We start from the raw sequence: 21,617 nt of genomic DNA on the forward strand, positions 1-21,617 counted from the left end.
AGCGAGGGGCAGCGGGAGCCGGCCCGGCACCGCCTCCCCCGCCAAGCAACACCTTCCTGCAGAGCCGGCAGGACCTGCGATGCGGAGCGGCGCGGCAGGACCGGCGGGTGTCGCCTGCTGAGGCGGCGGGAGGATGCGGCCGGCGGGCGGGGAGATGGGCACCGGCGACAAGGTAATTCCTAAGTCCCGGGCGCCTTCCTGCGGCGGCGGTGACAGCCCCGGTGTCCGTGCTCGGACCCTCGGGGGGCGAAGCCGCCTCAGCCCGAGCGATCACGGGAAGAAACCGCGGGACGGCAGAAACCGGGCGCGTTACCTTCGCTTTAATCCCTGTCCGTAACGAAAGTTCCTAAAACTTCACCTCTGACGACCTTTATCCACCGAGTCCCTAAGGAGCACCACTTCTTCCTGATTCCTCTCTCCTTCTTTTCTTTTTTTCCTTGATGAAAGCTGTGTGGAGGAGCAGGTACGATAAGCAGGTCATGTCCGTCTCCAGCATTCAGCGGTGCTGTGACAGGGAAGTTGCCGCTGGAAGAAGGTCCCGCGGAAGTGGGGCAGCGCTGGGCTGAGCCCGCTTCCCGTGCGGGTCCGGGCTTGCGAGCCCGCCTGGAGCCCCGGGAACCTCCCTGAGATGGGCTCTAGAGCTCCAAAGACCCCCGGGAACTCCAGAGACCCCCGACCCAGTCCTTGGAGGGCTCCAAAGCGCGGACCGCGCATGCGCGAATATACGGCGCCAAAAGTAAAGGGGTTCCAGCAGGGAAACCACACGAGGAAGTGGATCGGTTCCTGGTCCCAGAGATCCTTCACTCTCTCTCCCTCTTTTCCGCCTTTATTCCCTCCTTTCTTGTCTTCTCTAGGCAAGCGCCGCAGTCATATTCCACCCCTTACTCCGCACCGATTTTGGAGCTTGTTAAAGTTCATTGTTAAAATTCTTTGTAAAAGTTAAGGGCTTGTTAGCCAACACTTCTGTGGCTCTATAGTGGGCTGGCTGCCGGGGTTAAGGCGGCTGTGTAATAAAGGATGAATTCCCTGACACATACGCTGATGTCTGTTCAGCCCAACAAGAATTTATAAGGAACATCACACCCACTGAAAATGTGTTTCAGCCATTCTTTCATAGCTCTTCTATGCATTAACATTCGTTCTGACTGTATTTGCCCCAGAGGGAAAGAAAAGGAAAATTACCTAAGGAATAAATGCCGCAGGCCCCGAGCCTTAAGCTCCAGGCACAGAAATGGTTTTCAGGGACAGGGCTTGTTGGTTCAGAGCAGGACTGGAACCATTGCACAAAAAATGCAATGGTCTCTGTGCCCCCTTTGGCTACTATTGATCAATGGATTGTTGGTTTTTAATCTCACCATTGTTCTCTTTCTTGATGTGTAGGAAAATGAGCCTTCTGAGCCACACAGAAATGTACTGAAAACCCCTTTGAAACAAGCAGCTACCTCACAGGTGGTACTGACAGAGAGACAGCCTGACTGTCAGCCACTAACCACACCCCCAAAACCTAAGGAAACCTCTCTAGCAGAGCCATGGACACCTACTTCCAACTTGAAAATGCTGATTAGTGCGGCCAGTCCTGAGATTAGGAGCAGAGAACAGAAAAAGCAACTGTCAAACAGTTCAACGGAGGTCCTACAGGTGAAACACTGTTTGCAGGTATGTTTGTTTTTTTTTTCAAGTTAGCTGAAGGCTGTTTATTCAGTGTAAAAAGTTGTACATTGACATAACAAAACTTTTTTAAGTTTTGATTTTGGAGCATTTACCAAATATAAGTAAGGATATTGACTAGTTACATACAACAGGTAACGTTCTGGTTTAATTCACAGCTGCTGAGGACAAGGAAGAACACTGGGCCTTTGACAGTGCTAACAACAAAGCTGTGTTTACATATTGTCAAAAATCTCAAATTCTCTTTTTCTCATTCCCATGTAGGAGCACTTATTGGGAGATGAATATGAAAAATCTCAGCCAAGTCGCAAAGAGAAAAGCCTGGGATTGCTGTGTCATAAATTCTTAGCTCGATATCCCGATTACCCCAGCGCTGCACAGAAAAGTTACATTTGCCTTGATGAAGTCACTGAGGAGCTACGTAAGTTGCTGTACATGCTGCTAAAGATTTCTTCATGCAAATGTGCCAATAACTTGCCGTTTGTGTTAGTTCATTTTTGCTCCATAAAATGTTGAATGCTTACTGTGTTCTCTCAAACTTATTTAAATCCAGTTTTAAACTCCTCATTCTTAGAACAATTTTTTTAAAATGCTAAAGTTTCTTCAATGAACCAAACTGAGAAACTGTGAATTCTGTTTCATATTAAACATCTACATTATTGCTGATACCATGAATAATCAGTTGCAGTTTTTTGGATCTAGAGATGATGGCTAAGATTAGTGGTTGGGATTTGGAATGCAGCAGGAACTTGCATTTCTCAAACTGAATCCACAATTTCCTGTCCAACCATTACATCAAAGCAAGAAACTATTTTCTGCCTTTGATGATGCAATATAAAAATAGTGATATAAAATGAGAAAGTTAAATTATCAATGATTTTCACAGACTCTAAGTTGCCAACGTCAAGCTGAAGCTTTTGTAAGCCAAAAAGCTATGTAGTTACAGTATTCTACAGATTACAAACTGGTAATAGTTATAAAAATTTTAAAGCACTGTAATTTATATTTTTTTGTACTTTGTACAAAAGAACATCTCTTTTAGAAAATGCCTACTCAAAACCAAGAATTTAACAGAAAAAAGAGAAAAGGACAGTGTGTTAATCGAATAACATATCAAAAAAAAAGCAGTTACCTACCATAAATTTCCAAGGTTATTTAAGGGGACAATCTAAAATCAATACAGTGAATAATTAAAAATGCTCTGTTTTTTTTTAAAGCTGGATTGAAACCAGCTGGCTCTTCTGGCAACAGTAAGTTTTATTTCTTAAAGAATGCTGTAAGCCAAGTACAACTGTGGAACAGCGAGTCTTTCCATATCTGAAGCAAGAATTATTTTCCTTGCTGGCAAGATCTATGAGGGCTATTTCCAGAAACTTTTCTAACAAGGAATTGGCAAAAATGGTTTAGAAGTGTATTAAGAGAGAAGGAAGGATAGGGATCTGTTGCAGGTAAATGCGTGACTAAACATATTTTGTGTAGTAGAGATGTCATGTTCATCTCTTTCTTTCCCAGATGTTGAACGCAGGCGCATCTATGATATTGTGAATGTGCTGGAGAGCCTGCACATGGTGAGCCGCCTAGCCAGAAACAGATATGTTTGGCACGGGAAACATAACCTCCCCCAGACCCTGCAGGCTCTGAAAAAAGTTGGAGAAGAGAACAAATACATACAGCAAATTCAGATGATCAAGAAAAGAGAGTACGAGCATGAATTTGATCCTGATGGTGAAAGGAATGAAGAAACGGCAAGTTCTCTTGGCTCAAGTGAACAGTCAGAAATGTCTTTTGTTGAGCTCCCAGGAGTGGAATTTCGTGCTGGTAATAATTCTCTATAGTGCCAAGAATAATATGTGTTTGTAATGATAAATATCCATGAACTTTGAAAAAACATTTGTTGGCCTTTTTTTTTTTTTGGAGATGGTACTACCCCAAAGGCACCACAACTGTTTGTGGGGAGAAAAGTGCTCTGCACTCTTTCACTTGTCTTATTCATTCAGTTCTTGCACATGTAGTTTGTTTTACAGGGCAAGAACAAGGGAGCATCAGGTGAAACTATCAAATATACCAACATACAATCAATTACCATTGAATTGTTATAAAGCCAGAAGTTACTATGAAATGTTATAGAAGCAAAAAGCATAAATTAATCTTTTTTAATTTAGGTTTGAGTCATGGAAGAAATTTTAATTAAGGGTCGAGCATCTTTAAGAGTACAAGTTGTCAGACAATAGGAAATGTATGGGGGGGGTACATCACACTCTTCTATGTAGTTAGACTTGGTATGCACCCAATTATCTGGCTATTGTCATGATTCTGGAGTTCACATTGGCCCTGTCTAGTCACTGTGTTGTTTGTTCTTGTAATTATTATTACTGACAAATTTTTTCAGTGTTTTAGAAATGTTTGTAGCTGGTGTGTCACTTAATACTTTAATCTTTTCTCCTGTCTGCTGCAGCATCAGTAAATGGCAGGAAATACAAATCTTTACGAGTGATGAGTCAGAAATTTGTGATGCTGTTTCTTGTTTCAACACCTCAAATAGTGAGCCTTGAAGTTGCTGCTAAAATCTTGATTGGAGAAGACCAGTTAGAAGACTTAGATAAAAGCAAGTTTAAAAGTAAGTAAATATAAAGCCTAAACTAAGTGAATGATTCCAGTATTAGTTCATATAATGTAAAATACTGTCATATTTTTCCTACCATAAATATATTTGAGCCTCCAAAAACTCACTAAACACCTTGTGCTGTTTATAAGAGGGACCCACTTGTATAGTCATTAATACCTAATGCCCACAAGAGGAAAAGTCCATTAAATTTTCTCTCCTGAAGTAATGCCACAAGGCTCCTCATCAGTAAAAATTTCTTTCCTCAAGAGACCTGTCAGAAGGTTTTCAGCATCATTTCACCAAAGATGCCCCACAATGATTCAAATCTATATTCTGGTCATATAACTAACTTGGTGGAAATATAAAGAGATTCTGTAAAAGTCCTGCTAGTAACTTAACGTCAGAGGAAGTGAAACCAAAAGCTCTAACTGCCAGTTATTTCTTCATTCTTTTATCCTGCTCTCAGTTCCCTACACACTTCCTCTCCATTCAAATGGAAAGGTACTTCTAGGTCTAGGTCTGTACGTGTATAATAATTAAAATAATTAAAAATGTGCCTGCTTTTGAAGGATCAAGAATTAATTGTGGATTTCATCAAAAATTAGACCCTTCCTTGATTTTTTTTTTTTTTTTTGGTGGAATTGTATCTATGTAAAAAGCGATCCTCACTGGTTTGAGTTCATAATTTCTTTTTCACTCCCTCCTGGCAACACAGAGAGGATGGATGGTTAGTCAGTGGGATTTTTTGTTTGTTTTCAGTCTTCCTCCATAAAGCCTGTCTCACAATAAAAGCATTTTCAGGGCATTCCAGCCATGTGCCTCTATTTCAGGTATCACATATTTTACCATGTTCTTGGTTACAAAGCACAGTCCCAAGTTCCAGAACTTGCTAGACTTTTAAATTTTCAGTAGCAGAAGCTTAGGCCTAAGCCCATTCATTTTACCTTCTAGAAATCACTTGTAATTTGACTTCAGCCTAAAACTTTTCCCTAATAGCTCAATCTAGAGACAGTGAAGAACATGCAGGATGATTATCCTGTTGGATTTTAGTCTCTCTGCCCTCCAGTTCTCTCATTTGCCATTGCATGTGTGTACCTGCCTTTTAATTACTTATTTTTACTGCAGAATTTGTATAGATTTGATCATTGCACAGGAAAATGTTTTTTTTTTCCTATATTTAGCATAATAAACTTTGCAGCATTTTCTTTTCTAGATCTATATCTAGGTCATTCTATTTTACATGTAAATTTTGTATCACAATATGTTATTTCATTGTGTAAATACCTGTTCCACAAAATTGTTTTCACAAAAAAAATTATAAGGCTTTTTCCTTTTAGCCGCCCATTTTCATCTCATATATATTAACCTGTTAATTGGAATTGCCTTACTTTACATTTATTTATTTTTATTTCATTTTAGCCAAAATTAGGAGACTTTATGACATAGCAAATGTTCTCAGCAGCCTTAAGCTTATCAAGAAAGTTCATGTTACAGAGGAGAGAGGTAGAAAACCAGCATTCAAGTGGACAGGACCTGAAGTCTTGTCAAACATTCAGGGTAGGTGTATGTGTAACTTCCTTTTGTTCTGCTGATGATTTTTTATTTTTTCTTTGTTTTCTCTATTAGAATTTCTAGATCAAAAGACAGAATTACTAAGCAGAAAGTCTTTTACTAGTCACATCTTTGTCCTTAGTCCTTGGCAGCACAGCACACCAGTATCTATTTCCACAAAGTAGATGTTCTCATACTGAGACTCTTGAATTCCATGTTTGCTGCTGCTAGTACTTCAGTAATTATAAGCCAGGCTCAAATAATTGCTCTTAATTACTGAATCTGCATATTATATGTATTTTCTCCTTTTTTCCTGCATTTTAGATACAAAACTTGAAGCAACTTCTATAACCTGTTCCCCACCTGTTTCAGAATATGTCCCTTCCAAAGAGCACTGCTCAAAAAACCTTTTTCCTTCAAAAGGAAAGCAAAACTTCACTCGGCATTCATCTCTAATAAAGTTAGTTAAGAGTATAGAAAATGACAGAAGAAAGATCCAGTCTGCTCCAACCAGCCCAGTTAAAATGAGTACAAGTACGTATCTTTTTTTAAGTTTGTTTTTAAGTCAGATCCAGTCTTGCATTAAATATGTGGGCTTGCTTTGTTGTGGAAACTCTGCTTTGGACTATCCTCTCTAAACAGTTCTTCTATATTCCAGAAAATTGGCAGAAAATTACCTATCAATGTTCATGTTGTTATTAAGGATCCTCTCTGGGGGCTTTAAAATTCATCCAATTGATCAAGTCAAGTCTGGTCTGCAGTTTGAGGATAATAGGTCTTAGTGCTTTGCCGTTGAATGGGTTTGCTACATTAAATAAAGCAGTCTCCTCAAATTAAAGTTAAATTTTAACTTCTACATTTGATGTACTAAAAGTTTTGATTTGGTTTTCCTCTTTCCACCAGGTACTTATCAAAATTTACCAGTTTTCCCAAGTACAATAACTCAGCTTCCAGCAGTCGCTAAACCGCAGCTGGAAGGACAATCCAAGTAAGTTTGCACAAGTGTTAAGGTGAGAAGCTTTATGATGGCACTGGCCATTAAGTTAAAGTTATGCTCAGTTTGAGTGGGGCAATAGTCTGCAAAAACAGGTAACCATTGGTACTGCAGGCTATTTATTCACTTACTTTCTGTTCAGTGGATTGAGAAGTACAAGTTCATGTTAAGTCTTTGTACTACAGAAAATAATTTGTCAGGGCATTCATTTCTGCCTGAAGGAATTAAAATATGTTTGGACTTTGTTTTGTTTGTTTTGTTTAAGGACAGCAGAGGAGATGCAAATGAAATGTGTCCTGTCCTCACCTGAGGCAGTCCCCAGGCCTGAACCCCCTCAGCAACCAACTCCCAGCCAGCCCCTGGGGGTCTGCCCTGCAAGCCACAGCTCAGTCTCACCAGTAATCCTACCTCATCCTCACTCTGGGATGTCATATGCAATATATCTGCATCCTTCTCAAGCCCACACTGTGACAACCTACAGCCCAGGTTTCATGTTGCAGCCTCTACCATGTGCTAATGTAACTGGAATTAAGAGTAATAATTCAAAAGTATTAAATAAAATAACCACTGAGGAAGGGGACAATCAGATCACTACAGCTGAGTCAACAAAGCCTTTGGCAGCTGAAGAAAGACCAGAGATTAAATCAGAAACTTCATCACAGAGGTGCCTTAAAAGATCACAAGCATTACAAGAGAATAATTTAATTAAAAGGCATAGAGGTGATGAGGAGAGCCTTGGTACTTCTTTGGTAAGTTAAATTAGTTTTAAAATGCCATTTTAGAGCTTAATGATGTTGCCACCTACTCATTTTCAAAGTGATTTAGAAGCCTGCCAGTGTGTGTAGGTGTTTTTAATAACATTATGTTTGAAGAGGTGATGTTCATTTGTTCTACTTGCTGATGTTGGAGGGCTTGGTTTTGTCTCTAAGAACATGTGTCAAAGTCTACAGATGTTAGTCAAAACAACTCCCAAAACATGTCAAGACTTTACCTATTTATATTTTACCTATTTATACCTATCTTTCTTGATTAGGTCAGATCGAGAGTGGGGTTGGAAAGTCCCTTCCAACCCAAACCATTCTAGTACCCCATGAACTTGCTGGCACCTATTCTTGGCTTTAGAGGTGTTAGGAGGGAAAGTGGACACATAAAAGTCACTGGACAGGGAACATCCCCAAATCCTAATGCCTTCTAAATATTTCCACCCAATGTTGTGCACTGTTGGGTTGTTGTAAGCACAATAAAGTAGCACATTAAGAGAATAAGAGGTTCAGACAAATTTGATGCATATTGAGAAACTGAGGCTGGATTGCTTTCTACTCCTTGATTGCTGAAAGTTTTAGGACCTCTGTAAATTATAACCCTGCTGTAAATTGTGCTTCTGAAACAGTCATCGTATGTTGTCACCATGTTGTGACAACATGTGATGTCAAACATCCACCAGCTGTGAAGGAGAAAGAAGGGATAACATGGACCTGGTTTTCTTAGTGATCAGAAATTTTTATTGCACAAACTTGGGATCAGGAGAAAGGAGAAAGCTTGCTTTCCAATTTTAAAAAATGTATAAATATCATTGTAAGGCTGTAATTGAGAACGTTAAGCCTTACAATATCTGCCTTTCTTTTTGTGTGTACTTTTTTAAAGGGAAAATCCACTAAAAATGAAAAATCACCTTCTAATAACTCACAAGTGAATCATGAAATGGATAATGTCCAGGAAGATAAACAGAAGGAAACAGAAACATTAGATCAAAATGTGGATCAAAACATGGCAAGTTGCTGTGACCAATGTAAAAAGGAAAATATTCCAGAAGATGAGGATAAAATCAAAACTAAACAAGACATACCTGTAGCATTTGCCATTCCTACTCCTGAGGTAAGCTTTGTCAGACACCACAGGAGATCTTGCCATTCCTAGGAAAACACCATTTGGAGTCTTTGCAAAAGAAGCAAAACTGTAACAAACTACACCTACATAGATTGTCTTTGGATGGATTCTTTTTAGAATGCTTTAAAACCTTATTTTGTAGGAATGTAGAACTTCTGTTTCTGCATTAGCACACAAATAAGAGGACATAAAGTGGCTTTCAGGCTTCAATTGGAATGAAGATCACCCTAAGACTGAGGCTGAGAGCAATGTTGAGATCCCTCACCTCCCCAGTCCTTTGTTTGCATAGGCTTTGAAACAGAATCCCACAAAACTCTCTCCTTATCAGTAAAATCCAGTATTCTGCAGTTCAGGCTTAACTGCTGAGGAGAACCTGAATAAAGAGCAGTTGACCAAAACGTGTAAATGCAAATAGTTTGTCTTCTAATATATCTTGGATTGTGTTTTTCATAAAACAATGAGGTGATATGATGACTAATGAGTCCAGTAATTTTTTCTGGAAAAAAGTATTCAGTGTCAGGGTTTCTCTTTCGTCTTGTCTAATTGTATTGTGTTAATCCCAGGTGGATTTTTAGTTAATCACTGAGGATATCAGCTGGAAATGGAGCCAGCTGACTTGTATGTGGTCTTTTAAGAGCATGTCCTTGAGTTAGTTGTGTCTCGTTTCAGACAAAAGGTAGCAGGAGCATGGAATACAGGATCCTGGGGATGTGGAGGATAGAGAATAAAAACAGGGCAAGGGTGATGCAGCTTTGGAGAACATATTTGGGGTTTGTTTATTACATGTTTGAGCTAAAGGTGTGTCGTCTTTTTCTTTGTCAGACTTTTTTTCCCTCTGGTTATCTTATTCCTCTTACTCACTGCACCCATGGCACAAAGGCAGACTGCTCCAATAAAGAGAAAGCTGGGATGTGTTCCTTACAGCACCCTACCTACAGTTCACCCATTACTGGTGAGTGTTTAATAAAACAGGCATAGACTTGTCTGGTTTAAGGAATTGCAGGCCAGATTCATCCTACTGAGTTAATGAAGTCACAGCACAATGTCCTGAGCCTCAGTTCTTGATCCCCTTCAACACTTGATGTTTCTGTTTCAGGTGTCATTCCAATGACCGCCTCAGAGCTGAAAACACTTAACATTCCTGCTTTTCATATAACACCCTTGAACATTATGCTGTCACCAAATTCCATAGCTGCTGCACCTGTACTGAGCAACTCCTGTCTCAATTCAAACAATGCCAGTTCTGCCCAAAATCCAAGTTCTTCAGCTCTGAACTTTATGCTGCAACACATAGGACTATTACCTGCTGGTGTGCAAGTTCCTGCAAATCCTGTTCTTCAGCATGTGCCGGTCTCTTCCCAAGCAGAAAACACCAGCCATAGCTCAGGAAACATGAACGTGCAAGAAGGGAGGGTAAGTACAAATATGTTGCACCTTGGCCTTGGTGGGTTGAGTGGGAAGTACAGCAATTCCTTTACGGCAGGTAAAGTTTTTAAATAAACATTTTCTTTTGATCTTTAGAAATCAGCAGTGCCCAAAAAGAGCTAGCAGTGAAGGCCAGCCTAAGTACAATAGAACTGAGAGGTTAGCAAGGAAGATAAGTCACTTATTTGTTGTGGAAGTGGAGCCACCTGGAAGATGACAAGATGTGAAGAGACAGCTGTTTTAGAGGGAGGATTTTGCATAGATCTGAAATTATACTTATCAAAAAATTGTCCCTTTGTTACTTTATCTTTCCTTCTTGTTACTTCCCTAATATTTGCAAGTTCCTGTGTTTAATATTAGCTTTTTTTTTTTTTTAATAGGATAGGATTGTAAAGGACTTTAAAGAGTACTTTTTTCTTCCAGGAAGTTTTCCTGTATATTTTGTTTAATACTGTATTGCCTAATATCTGTTTGTGTTAAAAAAAAAGTTAGGAGGGGATTAGAAAAATCATACTTTTATTTACTTTATTTATATATATTTATATCAAGGAATACAGGTTAATTCTTTGTAAAAAGTTGTTAAGTTTTTAAATTTCAGGGGGGGAAAGAGTTTGCTAACATCCTGCAGAAACCGAGAGCTAGAATTCACCTTTATTCCTCTTAAATGAAAGTAACTTTTTCTCTTCAGCCTTCTGCTCCAAAGGAACCTCAGGAGCCTCAGGCAGTTACAGAAAGCTTTTTCCGCACACCAGGAGGCCCAAATTCTGGATCTTCGCTATCTACAAACTCAGATGGTACCGAGAGAATCTCTCAAGGAACTCCTTATATTCCTCAACGAAAACTTGAAGTTTTGGAAGACTAATTTTGAGATATGGAATTGCTGAATGTGTTAACAGGCATAATTACTGCTAACACACTGCACATGTCTGGCATTGTCCAAAATACATTTTGGACACGTATTGGCAAAACCTCAATGCTGGAATAGCCTTAATTAATGCTTTAGAAATAGAACTGACTCTTAATGAGAGTTAATACCTAATGAATTTTTCCAAAAGGCATACCTGAAGTATTTTAACAACAAAGTTATGTATCTAGTGGGGGGTTTTTGTGTGTGTGTGTTGATTTTCTTCTATGCAAAGTAAGCTGAAATTGTCTTTGTACAGAAAGGTACAGTCTATCAGTCAGTACCTATTTTGCACCAAAAAAAAAAAGTACTGTGAGTGTGTACATATTTTATGTCTTAACAAAAAGGCCATAGTTAAAATGTTTTGCTTCTATGTTTAATAATACTCTTTTGTAAAGTTAGTAAAAAAAGCAAAAATCTCCCCAAATTTTCTTAATCAATTTTTGTATAAGTTAAGAATTATTTATACTGTATTTTTAAATCAATTTGTTCAGATTAAACTTACATAAAACCCTGCATTGACTTTTTCTGTTTGGTCAAATTAGATTACCTGAGTTAAGTAATACATTTTGTATTCACCGGCAAAAAATCTTCATTCTTTTTTTGCCAAATAAGGGCATCTCTGTGTTCTGAAGGAAGGGGAAAATGGAATTTCATCAGAAAGGGACTTAAATAACTTGATGTAACTTCTGAACTCTTGTCACAAGATATTATAGCTCCTAACAACAACAGTTAGAGGAAAACATAGTTATGAAGTAAGGGATTCTGAGTATCTTTATGGAAAGTGTGTCGAAATGACAAAAAAATTTCAAACAAGTTAAGTTAGACCATTTCATTTAAATGATTAATTTAAATTTAAATACATACAGCACCTCTTCTACACTGAAGGAAGAAAGATGAAGACTCCTAGCTCAGTTCACCCTCAGATAACGAGGAATAACTAACAGATTAAATCAAAATACAGTGTATCTGCTTTTCCAGGTGAAAGGTGCCTGGCAGACCAAATTAGGACAGGAGAAATGGTAGCAAAGCCTAAGATTCAGTCTTGGACTGGGGTAAAAAAACATAGTTAAAACAGCTAACACAGTAAAACTATCTGGGCTGCTTTTTAATAATGCAGAATTATAATACAAAATACACCTGACAGAATACGATCACTATGGAAATACTAAATGAGGGGGAGAAAAGAATAAAAGCTGAAAGATGGAGGAATTCTCACTGCAGCAGAGAGTAGATTTTTCTTCTCCAAAGGGATAACTGATTGATCTTCCTTACACCTGCTATTGATTTCATTCTAGAAATATAAAGGCAATATATAGGAAACAAACTCCAAACCTTTCATTTTCAGACACCACATTTGACAGACTAATGAAACTACAGTAATTAGGGTTGGTGAAAGGGTCTCACAAATGGCTGTATCCTGAAAAGCCGAGCATACGTTCTGACATGCTGTCCAGTGTCCCCTGCCTCCTGTGACTACAGTTGCTTTTTCACTGGGACCTTTCCTTTTGATTGTTCATTTTGCAAGCTGAAAAGCTGCTCAAAGGGCCCCTTTTCCCACCTGTCTCACCCCCCTTTGAACGTGGCCTGAGCACCTGATGTCCTCCTGGAAAGTTCCTCTACTCCTCAGACTTGCTTTGCTTTTGATTCACTGAGTTCCACTTCTCTGAGCAGGGCTTCTTAATCCCTACCTTTGATTTACATCCTTGACCCAGTTCATGCATGTGCAGCTCCAGTTGCATGTTTCAAGCCTGTTCTTCCAATCCCAGGTCCTGCTAATCACAGTTGAACAGGGATTATATGAAATGTCAACTGCTCCTTGGAGCTATTAAGACCCTCTCAACAATGCACTTCCTCACAGGGGCACACAGTAGTACAGAAATTAAGCAACACCCAACACCAGGAAAACTAAAGGTTGTTCAACTGCATTTTCCCCCTTAAATCCTCTGCCAAATTCAAAGGGAAAAGACATATTTTGGGGGCAAAATCTTTCTCTGCAGATTTCCCTGCAGTTGGTTACGGTGCAAATCCATCCAAGGACACGATATATAAAACATGAGTGAAGGTTACAGAAGGTTCAGCACTCTCAAATGTTAGGGATCCTAACATGAATCACCAAGGGTGCAAAGCTTTTTAGAAGCTTCTCAGTGCTTCCCATGCACTCCAATAGTGAACTCAGTCCTGCCTCAACCCTTCCTCACTGCCTTCTTAAAAGAAATCTTCATCACTGTCATGGTTTGAAATTGGCCCCCCCTGAGAGGCTGGGGGGCTCAGAGGTGATTGGGTGCCAGGACAGTGTTCCCTGGAGAGCCAATCAGCACTCACGTTGTTCGCTTCTGCTCAAAATCATATATACACAGCACCGGAAGTGGTTGGCAGTCTTTCTGTTTTGCTGTTGGTGTCTGCTGCGTGTAGGTGTAGGAGGCCAGGGGGTGGCTGGGCTCCCTCTTTACCCCCTCTAGGGGGGAGAGAGGAGCCCTGCGGCCCTCTGCCTGGGCCAGAATTGGAAGCAGCATTTGGAGTGTGTGCTGTGAAGGAAGAAATTCACAGCACCTGAGGTAAGAGAAGAGAGACAGGCTTTGCAGCCAAGCCCTCTCTTCCCCCTCCTTTCTGCAGTTAAAGCTGTGGAGGGGGGCTTTTTCTTTCCCTCTGCTGTGGAGGAGAGGCTCAGCATTGGGGCTGAGTCAAGAGACGGGCCAGAGGAGGAGGCCCGGCGCTTGGGAGAAGAATCCCAAGCGAAAATGGAGATGGGCCAAGAGCTCGGGAGTTGCCCTGCCGAAGCTGACCAGGGGCAGCCGAAAACTGACTCGGAGGACGCTTGATAAGCTGAACTACACTGCAGCAGCCTATGAACAGAAGTATGAGATCGAGAGGGAGAGATCACACAGCAGACCAAGGAGCAAGGACTCAAAGCTACTTTCTTGGACTTCGTGAGGAGAAAGACTGCAACAAACAGCCGGAGCTTGGTGAGGGGGGAGCATTCAGGCCCTGAACATTCCCACGAGGGAGAAACTGGTTACTTCCCAACCTGAAAAGGCTCTTCATGGACTAAAGTTAAAGGGAGGGGCTTGAAAGGACTGACAGAAATTTAATATATATGTATATAGTTGCTTTTAGTTTGTACAGTATATTTATTTGTGTAAATAAATGTATATACTTCCCCTTCCCCCTACAGAAGCCTCTGGCCTGAAAGTTTCTCTCCGGTGTTAGTATAAATTGTGGGAAGGGGTGGGGGTAAGCCTGGAAATTGGATTTTTAGATTTCTAATGTGGCCCAAACTGCCAGAATCCCACACACACTGCACTGTCCCCTCTGCATTTGGAATTATCTGACACAGGCAGAAGAGTCCAATTAACTACCCAGGGGGAATGACCAAAAAGGGATGGACTCTGGCTCTCCTGCTTAGGAAAATATAGTCCTTCAACTTTACACCACGGATCTGTCTCTGCATTATAAAATCCTTGCCTGACTCAAAAGCAAATGGATTTATAGGCTCCTAAGAGTTTGCATAGCAGCCTGAGCAAACAGACCCCTAAAATCCTAAAGTCTGATGTGGATTTGGTATTTAATTTCCTTACACTCCCATGAAATTCCCTGAGAATTTTGGCTTCAGAGTTCTGGTGTTTAACCCCTGGGCTGTAAGGGCTTGACCCTTTCACACGCAGTAAAGTCCATGATGCCAAACAAAGCTGGATTCAGGCATCCCAATAGAAAATAAGAATTGGCATCTAAAGCTTTAAAGCCTGTAAAATAAAACCTTGTAAAAAGTGAATTTTAAGTGCTTCATACTTTATTGCTCACCTCTCTAACACATCTGCAGCATCATCCATTTCCAAGGGACTCAGTCAGGCATGGCAAATATAACTGCAGTTATCAGACAGGCTAAATATTATACATATTAACAAACCATCTTAATGCCTAAAAACAGTAAAAAAATGAAAGATTACAGTGAAAAGCATAATGCCCTGTATCCTAGAAGGCAAACTAGTTGTATCTATCAAATCATGAACTGCAGAATTAAATGCTTTTTGGGTCACAAATGTTGTGTTCCAGGGGGTGCTGCAAACAGGTTTTGATTCATTATTATTTTTAACAATTTAATATTGGCACTGTGACCATTAATAACTAAATCCTCATTTCAAAGGACTGTTATTTCATGATTCACATTTAAGCAATGCAGGAGAGTAACTATAAAACTTTAATCTTTATTTCTGATCTGTTAGGCTGCAGTCAGGAATGTCCTTTAGGTGTAATCCAAGGGGCTGCATTGTTGTCCACCTACTCACAAGTGGACATGGGGGACCAAAATGCCAGGCTTTTGTCAGAGGTTATTTTCAGCTTGGTGATAGCAATGGCATTGCTCAGATCCCTGAAACTCTCATTCCCCTCCCCTCCCAGCTTATAGGGCTGACAGTGGTGGTCACTGCATTTAAGAAGTGCAGGGACCCCTCCTGTTCCAACCCTTGGAGGCCTAAGGAAAGAGGGAGACACTTCAAGCAACTCTGGTAAGTTGCGTCCAGCGGGTTCTGCCAAGACTGTCTGATACAAGGGTTTGGGCAATATTTTCCTAATAGGTGGTTGCTTAACAAAGAAAAATGTGCAGGCATAGTACAGAAACATGATTCCTGCAGAGCTGAGAGCAGTATTTTAGGTTTGGAGTAGCCACCTCATAAGAGATTCTTCTGGACTTTTCAGCCTGGGGAGTAGCTACTGGTGTTGCAAGAACAGAGTTGTGGGGATCCTCGTTACAGACACTCATTTTGACTATGAAAGGCTGGATAACAGAAGTTTCAGAATGCTTAAAAATTGTGTTTCGAAGCTACTGAATTATTTTTTCCACAAACGATTTGGTTTTAAAAAGTATATGTACAAAGCATACAAATTTGGGTGCTTTCATGATTTCTCAGTTGATAGGATATTAGAAGTAAAAAAACCAAAACAGCATCCCCTAAAACTTCAAAATATTTAATGTTAGTGACCAATTGGTTTTATATCAAATAGGAAGAAAACTTCTATGCAGACTTGGAAGAAAATGGCTAGATAACTGGATGCAGGATGAAAGAATTATTTCCACATCCATCACTCAAGCATTACAAGAGAGTGTGATTGGTCAAGTCTTCAGAAAAGCCCCAATAATATAAATAAATAAATAAATAAATACATGTTTTTCCTTTGAAATAATTTTACCCTTAGGTAGAAAGCTTTTCAAAGAATAGGGATCGTATGTGGATAAAATAATTCTGTGTCTTAATCATCACAGTGCTATTTCAAAGTAGGTAATAGCTTTACTTGGCACTTAAAAGACTTAGTGCACAGAAAAGGATTTAGAGAAGGATCTCATGGAACGAAAAGTGAAAGCTGATAGCCCAGGATTAGGTCTGAAAAAAGGAATGGGACATTTGTACAGCAGGATGCAGCTTTCCACAGCCACATGGATCAAACTGAACTCTAAGCACATATTTACAAATATTTGAGTGTGGGGTGTCACTGGTTTTTAAGTCAGAATGAAGTACCTTGTCCTACTTGTAGGATGAATGAAGTACCTTGTCAGGATACCATTTTTTTTGGAGATGCAAACTTAAATTTCTGCAAAAGTGTACATCAAGGAAGTTTCAAAAGAAATGTGGCATCCCTATGCTAGAAAATAATAGATAATTTGGAAGAACAGAGATGAAAGCAATGGGAAACTATCAGCTACACACAACACATGCCTCATATCATGCCAGTTAAAATCTTTTGTTTCAAAAGGAGTGTGTAATTTAGGGTGACCAGTGTCAATGCAAAATCAATTTTTACTTTCTTGTGTCAGTGTCAGAATTCCCACCCCTTGATTTCTATGTGTTGCTTTACTGCAGAAATGAAGGGAAAATGCTAATCATTACGAGATCATGGTGGAAGCTCAAGGTATGACACCTAAATAATAAACTTAAAATTTACCTGTATCCAAAGTCCACTGAATGAATCAGAAGAAATAAGAGTATAAACAATATCACATCTTCATTAAAAGAGCTCAACTTTCAAACACAAATGTTTCCTCTGTTGTGAATCTGTCCTGCTGAGAGAGAACTCATTCTGCAAGGGATTGGATTTTGACAGAAACACCTTCAGGCTGTTCGAGATGCAGTGGCAGGAATTGTGCCTTGCACTGCAGACCAATAGAGAGAGATAAAATCTCCCCATGAGTGTTAGTTGCAGTGAAAGAGAGAAACTAGAGCAGCATTTTATTGCTACTGTATAAAGGATGAGATATATCGTTACCCCCCCAGTGCTTGTGGGGGCGTAACACTGAGGACGTCAAATGAGTCACTGGTGGTCACAGGACAGGTCACAGCAGAGCTGTGATTAGATACCAGAATGAAGTCCTGGCTGCATTGGCATCTCCCACCGACTTTAGTGTGGAAAAGAATTTCAAATGCAGCCTTAATACTTGCATTTCAGTGTAGACAGGGATATTTGGATTTGATACCATTACTGCTTATTCATTAGGTAAGGCAGTGGTATTCTTTGAGTCTAGACCAAGCATGTAGCTGGGATTAAAATGGAGAGAGATGGAAGGCACATCCTACCCACCAGTCCCCATTCAGCAATTCTACTACCAGTGCTCACAAAGACCAATATTTCCCATTCTGTTTATCCCCTTCAAAGCCATCCTGTAGCATATGTGGCACCAGAGATAATCCTCCCAGCCACACAGTACACAACTTCTGCAGCCCATTCAGATAAGGCCTGAGCTCCAGACTGTCAAATACATGAGCATGTAAAAGGGAAAACCTTGTGTTTAGAATGGAAGCACCAAAACTACTTTCAAGACTTTTTTCACCTGCAGCACTGTCTGGCAGTTGCACTGCGTTTTACTCCTCTACACAACTGCATCAGGCCAGTACTGTGTCCACCATCCATTGAGATCAGTGGATCTAAATATATTTTTGGGTTATATTCTTATCAATAGCACTTTGATTAGAGTAAGACACTCTGTGACAGTGATGTGACACCCAGATTTGTACAGTATGACTAACAGCCCAAAAGAAGACGGCTCACAATGTTTTCATGCCTGTGCAGAGCACACAAACACTTCAAAGGCTCCCTTGCTCCAAGCCTGGCCCATATAGCTGTGATATAAGCTCTAAATAACGGGAGACACGTATCCCTGGCTGCACATCTTGTGTATAAATTCTACTCCATATAGTAACTGCATTTTGAGGAACAATACAAGCTGCTGAATAGTAACAGAGCAAGTTCAAGAACACTCCTCCAGTTTAACAGTACCGTGAGTGCCTACGTGTTGCAGTACTAACTCTCAAAAGTTTATTTAATAATAAATAAACACATTTATTACATTTAGGATGAGTCCACTCTACTTCCCACTAGATCACCAGAATATAAGCACCATGTGGTGAGCAGACACTGCAAGTTAATCAGAATAAGACAACTAAATTCAGGGAATTTCAAGGGGATTTAAATACTGACATCTAATGAAATTATGTGAAGTGAAGATTTTGGGTATATTTTTTCTCATAACAAGTGGGAGACTGAGTTCTATCTGCACATTGTGAAGATGGAGATTTATCCACCATTTATAATTTAGACAAGTAGAAAACACTGAATGCCACGTACCTTCTGGACTTTATTTGCACAGGCACCATCCACAGGGATGGCACTGCAGTTCAGTGTCCAGAGAGATGATCAAAGCAAGGACAGGACCTGCACTGGTACCTCACCGAGCTGTTACTCCAGCCAGCGCAGACATCGTGGCACACATGGCTGTTCTTCCCCTGGCATCCTTGTAGTTTTACTGTGACTTTCTTCTTCCTCCTACAGCTTCCCATCAGGTGATGCCAAGAAAACATGGAAAATGTGTATGCATGCCCAGTCATGTTACTATAATTAGCCTCAGGGACAATGGTTCTTCTGAGAGCTCTAACCATGGCCCCTGACAGCACAAGGTTCACTATCAAACATTATCAGACTTTTTAAGAGATTATTTTCCCCCCTTCAGCTAATGATGTAATTGGAGCTACTTTCCAACAACTATCTCATTGCCAAAGACAGAGATGCTTGGTGTGCCTTTGAGGGGAACTAACACAGCACAAATAGCTTTACAGAGACCAGAGGTACAAACCTCCCTGGCAGCTACCAGTGCTGCCTCAGCTCGGAAGGTATTCCACTGGAAACCTGATTTGAAAGGGAACACAAAAATCTCATTTTATTTTTCAAGAAAGTGTCACAAAACTGATTGTTATGCCCAGTCTCTCTTCCTTCTTTTAAAATGCTTGAAGCATCACTTGAACTATTTTCATAAGAGAAAATGGCACCAACATGAAAGTACTTTAAAAATAGAAGAAAATATAGAATGGTGGAATAAGATTCTATTTACATGAAAGATTTCTCTCTGTGCCTTTATCTCACATTTAAAATAAATGAAAAAAGAATTTAGCAGTTCTGTTCAGTAAAGGCTTCACTGAGTGAGAGGGATCAAATCCACTATATGTTTCTTGCATGCAATTAGTTTTGTTTCTTATTTCATCTACATTAGGTTTATGCTTCTTACTCATTACACCAGATAAACAGAATTAGAGGAAAGATGAGTTTCCATTTCCTTTTTGCATCATTGCTGTTTTGGAACTGCCACAGCAGTCCATGAGCAGCCTCCCAAGAGAGCTGAGAGGGTCTGGAAGACATTAACGATGGTGCTGCTGTGTTACAGCAAAGGACTGGGCTGACTGAGCTGGGGAGGGTGTTCAACTAAGCACAGATCAGCCTCACAAAGAGGAGGGGAGATTGGACCCTGCATGAGGATGACAGGTGTGCTGTCTACCACAGGTACCAGTCACAATAGTGACTATTTAATTACAGGGGGTTAAAGAGATACTAATCATTGCTTTGCTAAGGCAGAGAGGTTTGGATGTGCTGGTACCTGCACTGTTATCAAACACTGACTGTAAAACCTGCTCACATTGTCATGTCTCCAGTGCTATAGCTTCAGTGTGTGCACACACTCTCATGCCACCTTCGTTTTGCTGGACAGACTCTTATACCATTGTGGGATTTTTGGTGTTAGTTGTCAGAAAGAATTCCCTTCAGGCTGCAGAGCTGGCACGTAGACATTGTTAATTTCATTCTGAAATTCAGAAGATTACGGAACAGAAGTCACTACGATGATGATAAGCAGGGGACATTAGTGTCCAGTGTGAATATATAGTAAAATAATAGTCTAATATGCAAGTAATTGAAAATACTGGTTTATGTTACATCACCACTGTGACTTACATCACTCTAAACTCCCCTCTATCTCTCACTTGATCTTAGAAGAAAATTCTCAAGTGGCAGGCCTGATTCAGTGTTCAAAACCCTTTTCTTAGTTGAAAGTATCTTATGGTGAATTTAATCAAACACAAATAGCATAAGCAGGCTTCAAAATAACTATAATAAGAAGGTGACTGGTTTTCCAAGAAGGAGAAGGAAGGCCTGTGCCAGGAGCTTGGAACAACCTGATAATATGATGTGCAGGTGACAAGATGACATCCCAGTCTTTCCAGAAACGATGACTCAAACAAGAAAACAGAAGGGCAGCCTGAGGGCTGGGCTTGTTTCTGATGTGTGATAGCACAGTCATCAGGAAGGGCACTGAGCCATCAGGCCACCTGAGCTGGGCTCCTGCCCCTCACAATGCCCTCCTGTGACCTTGGCCAAGTCACTTCAACAGTCACTGCAACAGCAACCTTTTCCCTTATGTTTACATTTCAAAAACAATTGAAAAAGAAAGAAAGAAACCTATGTTAGGAACTTATCTGTTACTACCTTACGATGGCTGTGCAGCACAGGGACCTTGCAGCTGTCTCACGAGGAATTCAGAAAAGCAACAAACAACTTGTTTCTATTGATGTGTCCTCTTAAAGTGCCCTTGTTAAACTTCAAGGTGGAATTATCCAGGTATGAATTGTATAAAAAAATATCATACTGGCAAAGAATGTGTGACCAAGGCAGCTTATGGGGTACTGGATGAAGCAGCACTTGCTTTGGAGAGGCATAACTAGTCTACCTGTTAACAGAGAGTCGAGGTAGGAAGCTGTTCTGTAGAAAATTTAATGCCAAATACTGTCCAGACTTTTGCTTCACTCCAGTAAAGCTCCAAAGTATTTGCTAGCCTCCATTAAAATTTGCCTCAAAAACCAGATCAACACACACTAAGCAAAAACTGAGGGGAAAAGGCTACACTGGGGTACAGAGGAGGGCAGAACTAAAAGTAAATGACTATTTGATGGAAAATAAATCCTAGATCCACTTCTCCAGAAGAAATTTCAGTGGTATTAGCACTTTTTCACTGATACAGCTCACAGTCATTTCATGTATTTACCATCACAATATACTAAGCTAAGGAATAGCCTTATTTACAAGAGAAGGTCACACAGGACAGAGGATTTGGACTGTCCATGCCCCTAAAGCACCAGGGTAGCTCCTTCACCCATGGGTAGTAAGTACATTGCAAGTATGCAAGAGCAATTGACTGGAGGGGGGGGGAAATATAACAACTTTAAAAAAAAAAAATCAAGCTGTTCTGTTTAAAATAATTCACTTTGCAATTT

General features: G+C 40.2%; 2 protein-coding genes and 1 long non-coding RNA gene across 7 annotated transcripts in view; 2 read left to right on the plus strand and 1 right to left on the minus strand.

Moving 5' to 3' along the window:
• Positions 1-11,550, plus strand: E2F8 (E2F transcription factor 8). 4 transcript variants are annotated; one of them, XM_032690144.1, is made up of 14 exons: positions 2-172; positions 1,381-1,656; positions 1,933-2,089; positions 3,181-3,486; positions 4,124-4,285; positions 5,693-5,830; positions 6,149-6,358; positions 6,728-6,812; positions 7,084-7,567; positions 8,463-8,693; positions 9,528-9,657; positions 9,802-10,118; positions 10,227-10,289; positions 10,819-10,931. In XM_032690144.1, the coding sequence occupies exons 1-13, from the start codon at positions 134-136 to the stop codon at positions 10,251-10,253; spliced, it is 2,562 nt and encodes an 853-aa protein (XP_032546035.1). In that variant the 5' UTR covers positions 2-133; the 3' UTR covers positions 10,254-10,289; positions 10,819-10,931. The 4 variants fall into 4 exon arrangements, with proteins under 4 accessions (XP_032546032.1, XP_032546034.1, XP_032546033.1 ...); XM_032690141.1 differs by lacking the exon at positions 10,227-10,289 and having other exon boundaries at positions 1-172; positions 10,819-11,550; XM_032690143.1 differs by lacking the exon at positions 10,227-10,289 and having other exon boundaries at positions 1-172; positions 6,197-6,358; positions 10,819-11,550.
• Positions 8,045-21,617, minus strand: part of LOC116787964 — a 17,069-nt gene continuing 3,496 nt past the window's right edge. Inside the window, exons 6-8 of one of the 2 annotated variants that reach the window (XR_004357500.1) lie at positions 14,836-20,152; positions 11,585-12,806; positions 8,045-10,336 (exon numbers count right to left, since the gene is read on the minus strand). This is a non-coding gene — a long non-coding RNA (uncharacterized LOC116787964). Of the gene's footprint in view, positions 10,337-11,584; positions 12,807-14,285; positions 20,153-21,617 lie in introns of those variants that run through there. The other variant, XR_004357499.1, reaches the window with a different exon arrangement.
• The window catches only part of CSRP3 (cysteine and glycine rich protein 3), a 14,467-nt gene continuing 8,322 nt past the window's right edge, over positions 15,473-21,617 (plus strand). Inside the window, exon 1 of the mRNA XM_032690151.1 lies at positions 15,473-15,539. The gene's annotated coding sequence lies outside the window, so the exon portion shown is untranslated. The remainder of the gene's footprint in view (positions 15,540-21,617) is intronic.

Source organism: Chiroxiphia lanceolata, chromosome 6, assembly GCF_009829145.1.
Source record: "Chiroxiphia lanceolata isolate bChiLan1 chromosome 6, bChiLan1.pri, whole genome shotgun sequence".
NCBI classification, from domain to species: domain Eukaryota; kingdom Metazoa; phylum Chordata; class Aves; order Passeriformes; family Pipridae; genus Chiroxiphia; species Chiroxiphia lanceolata.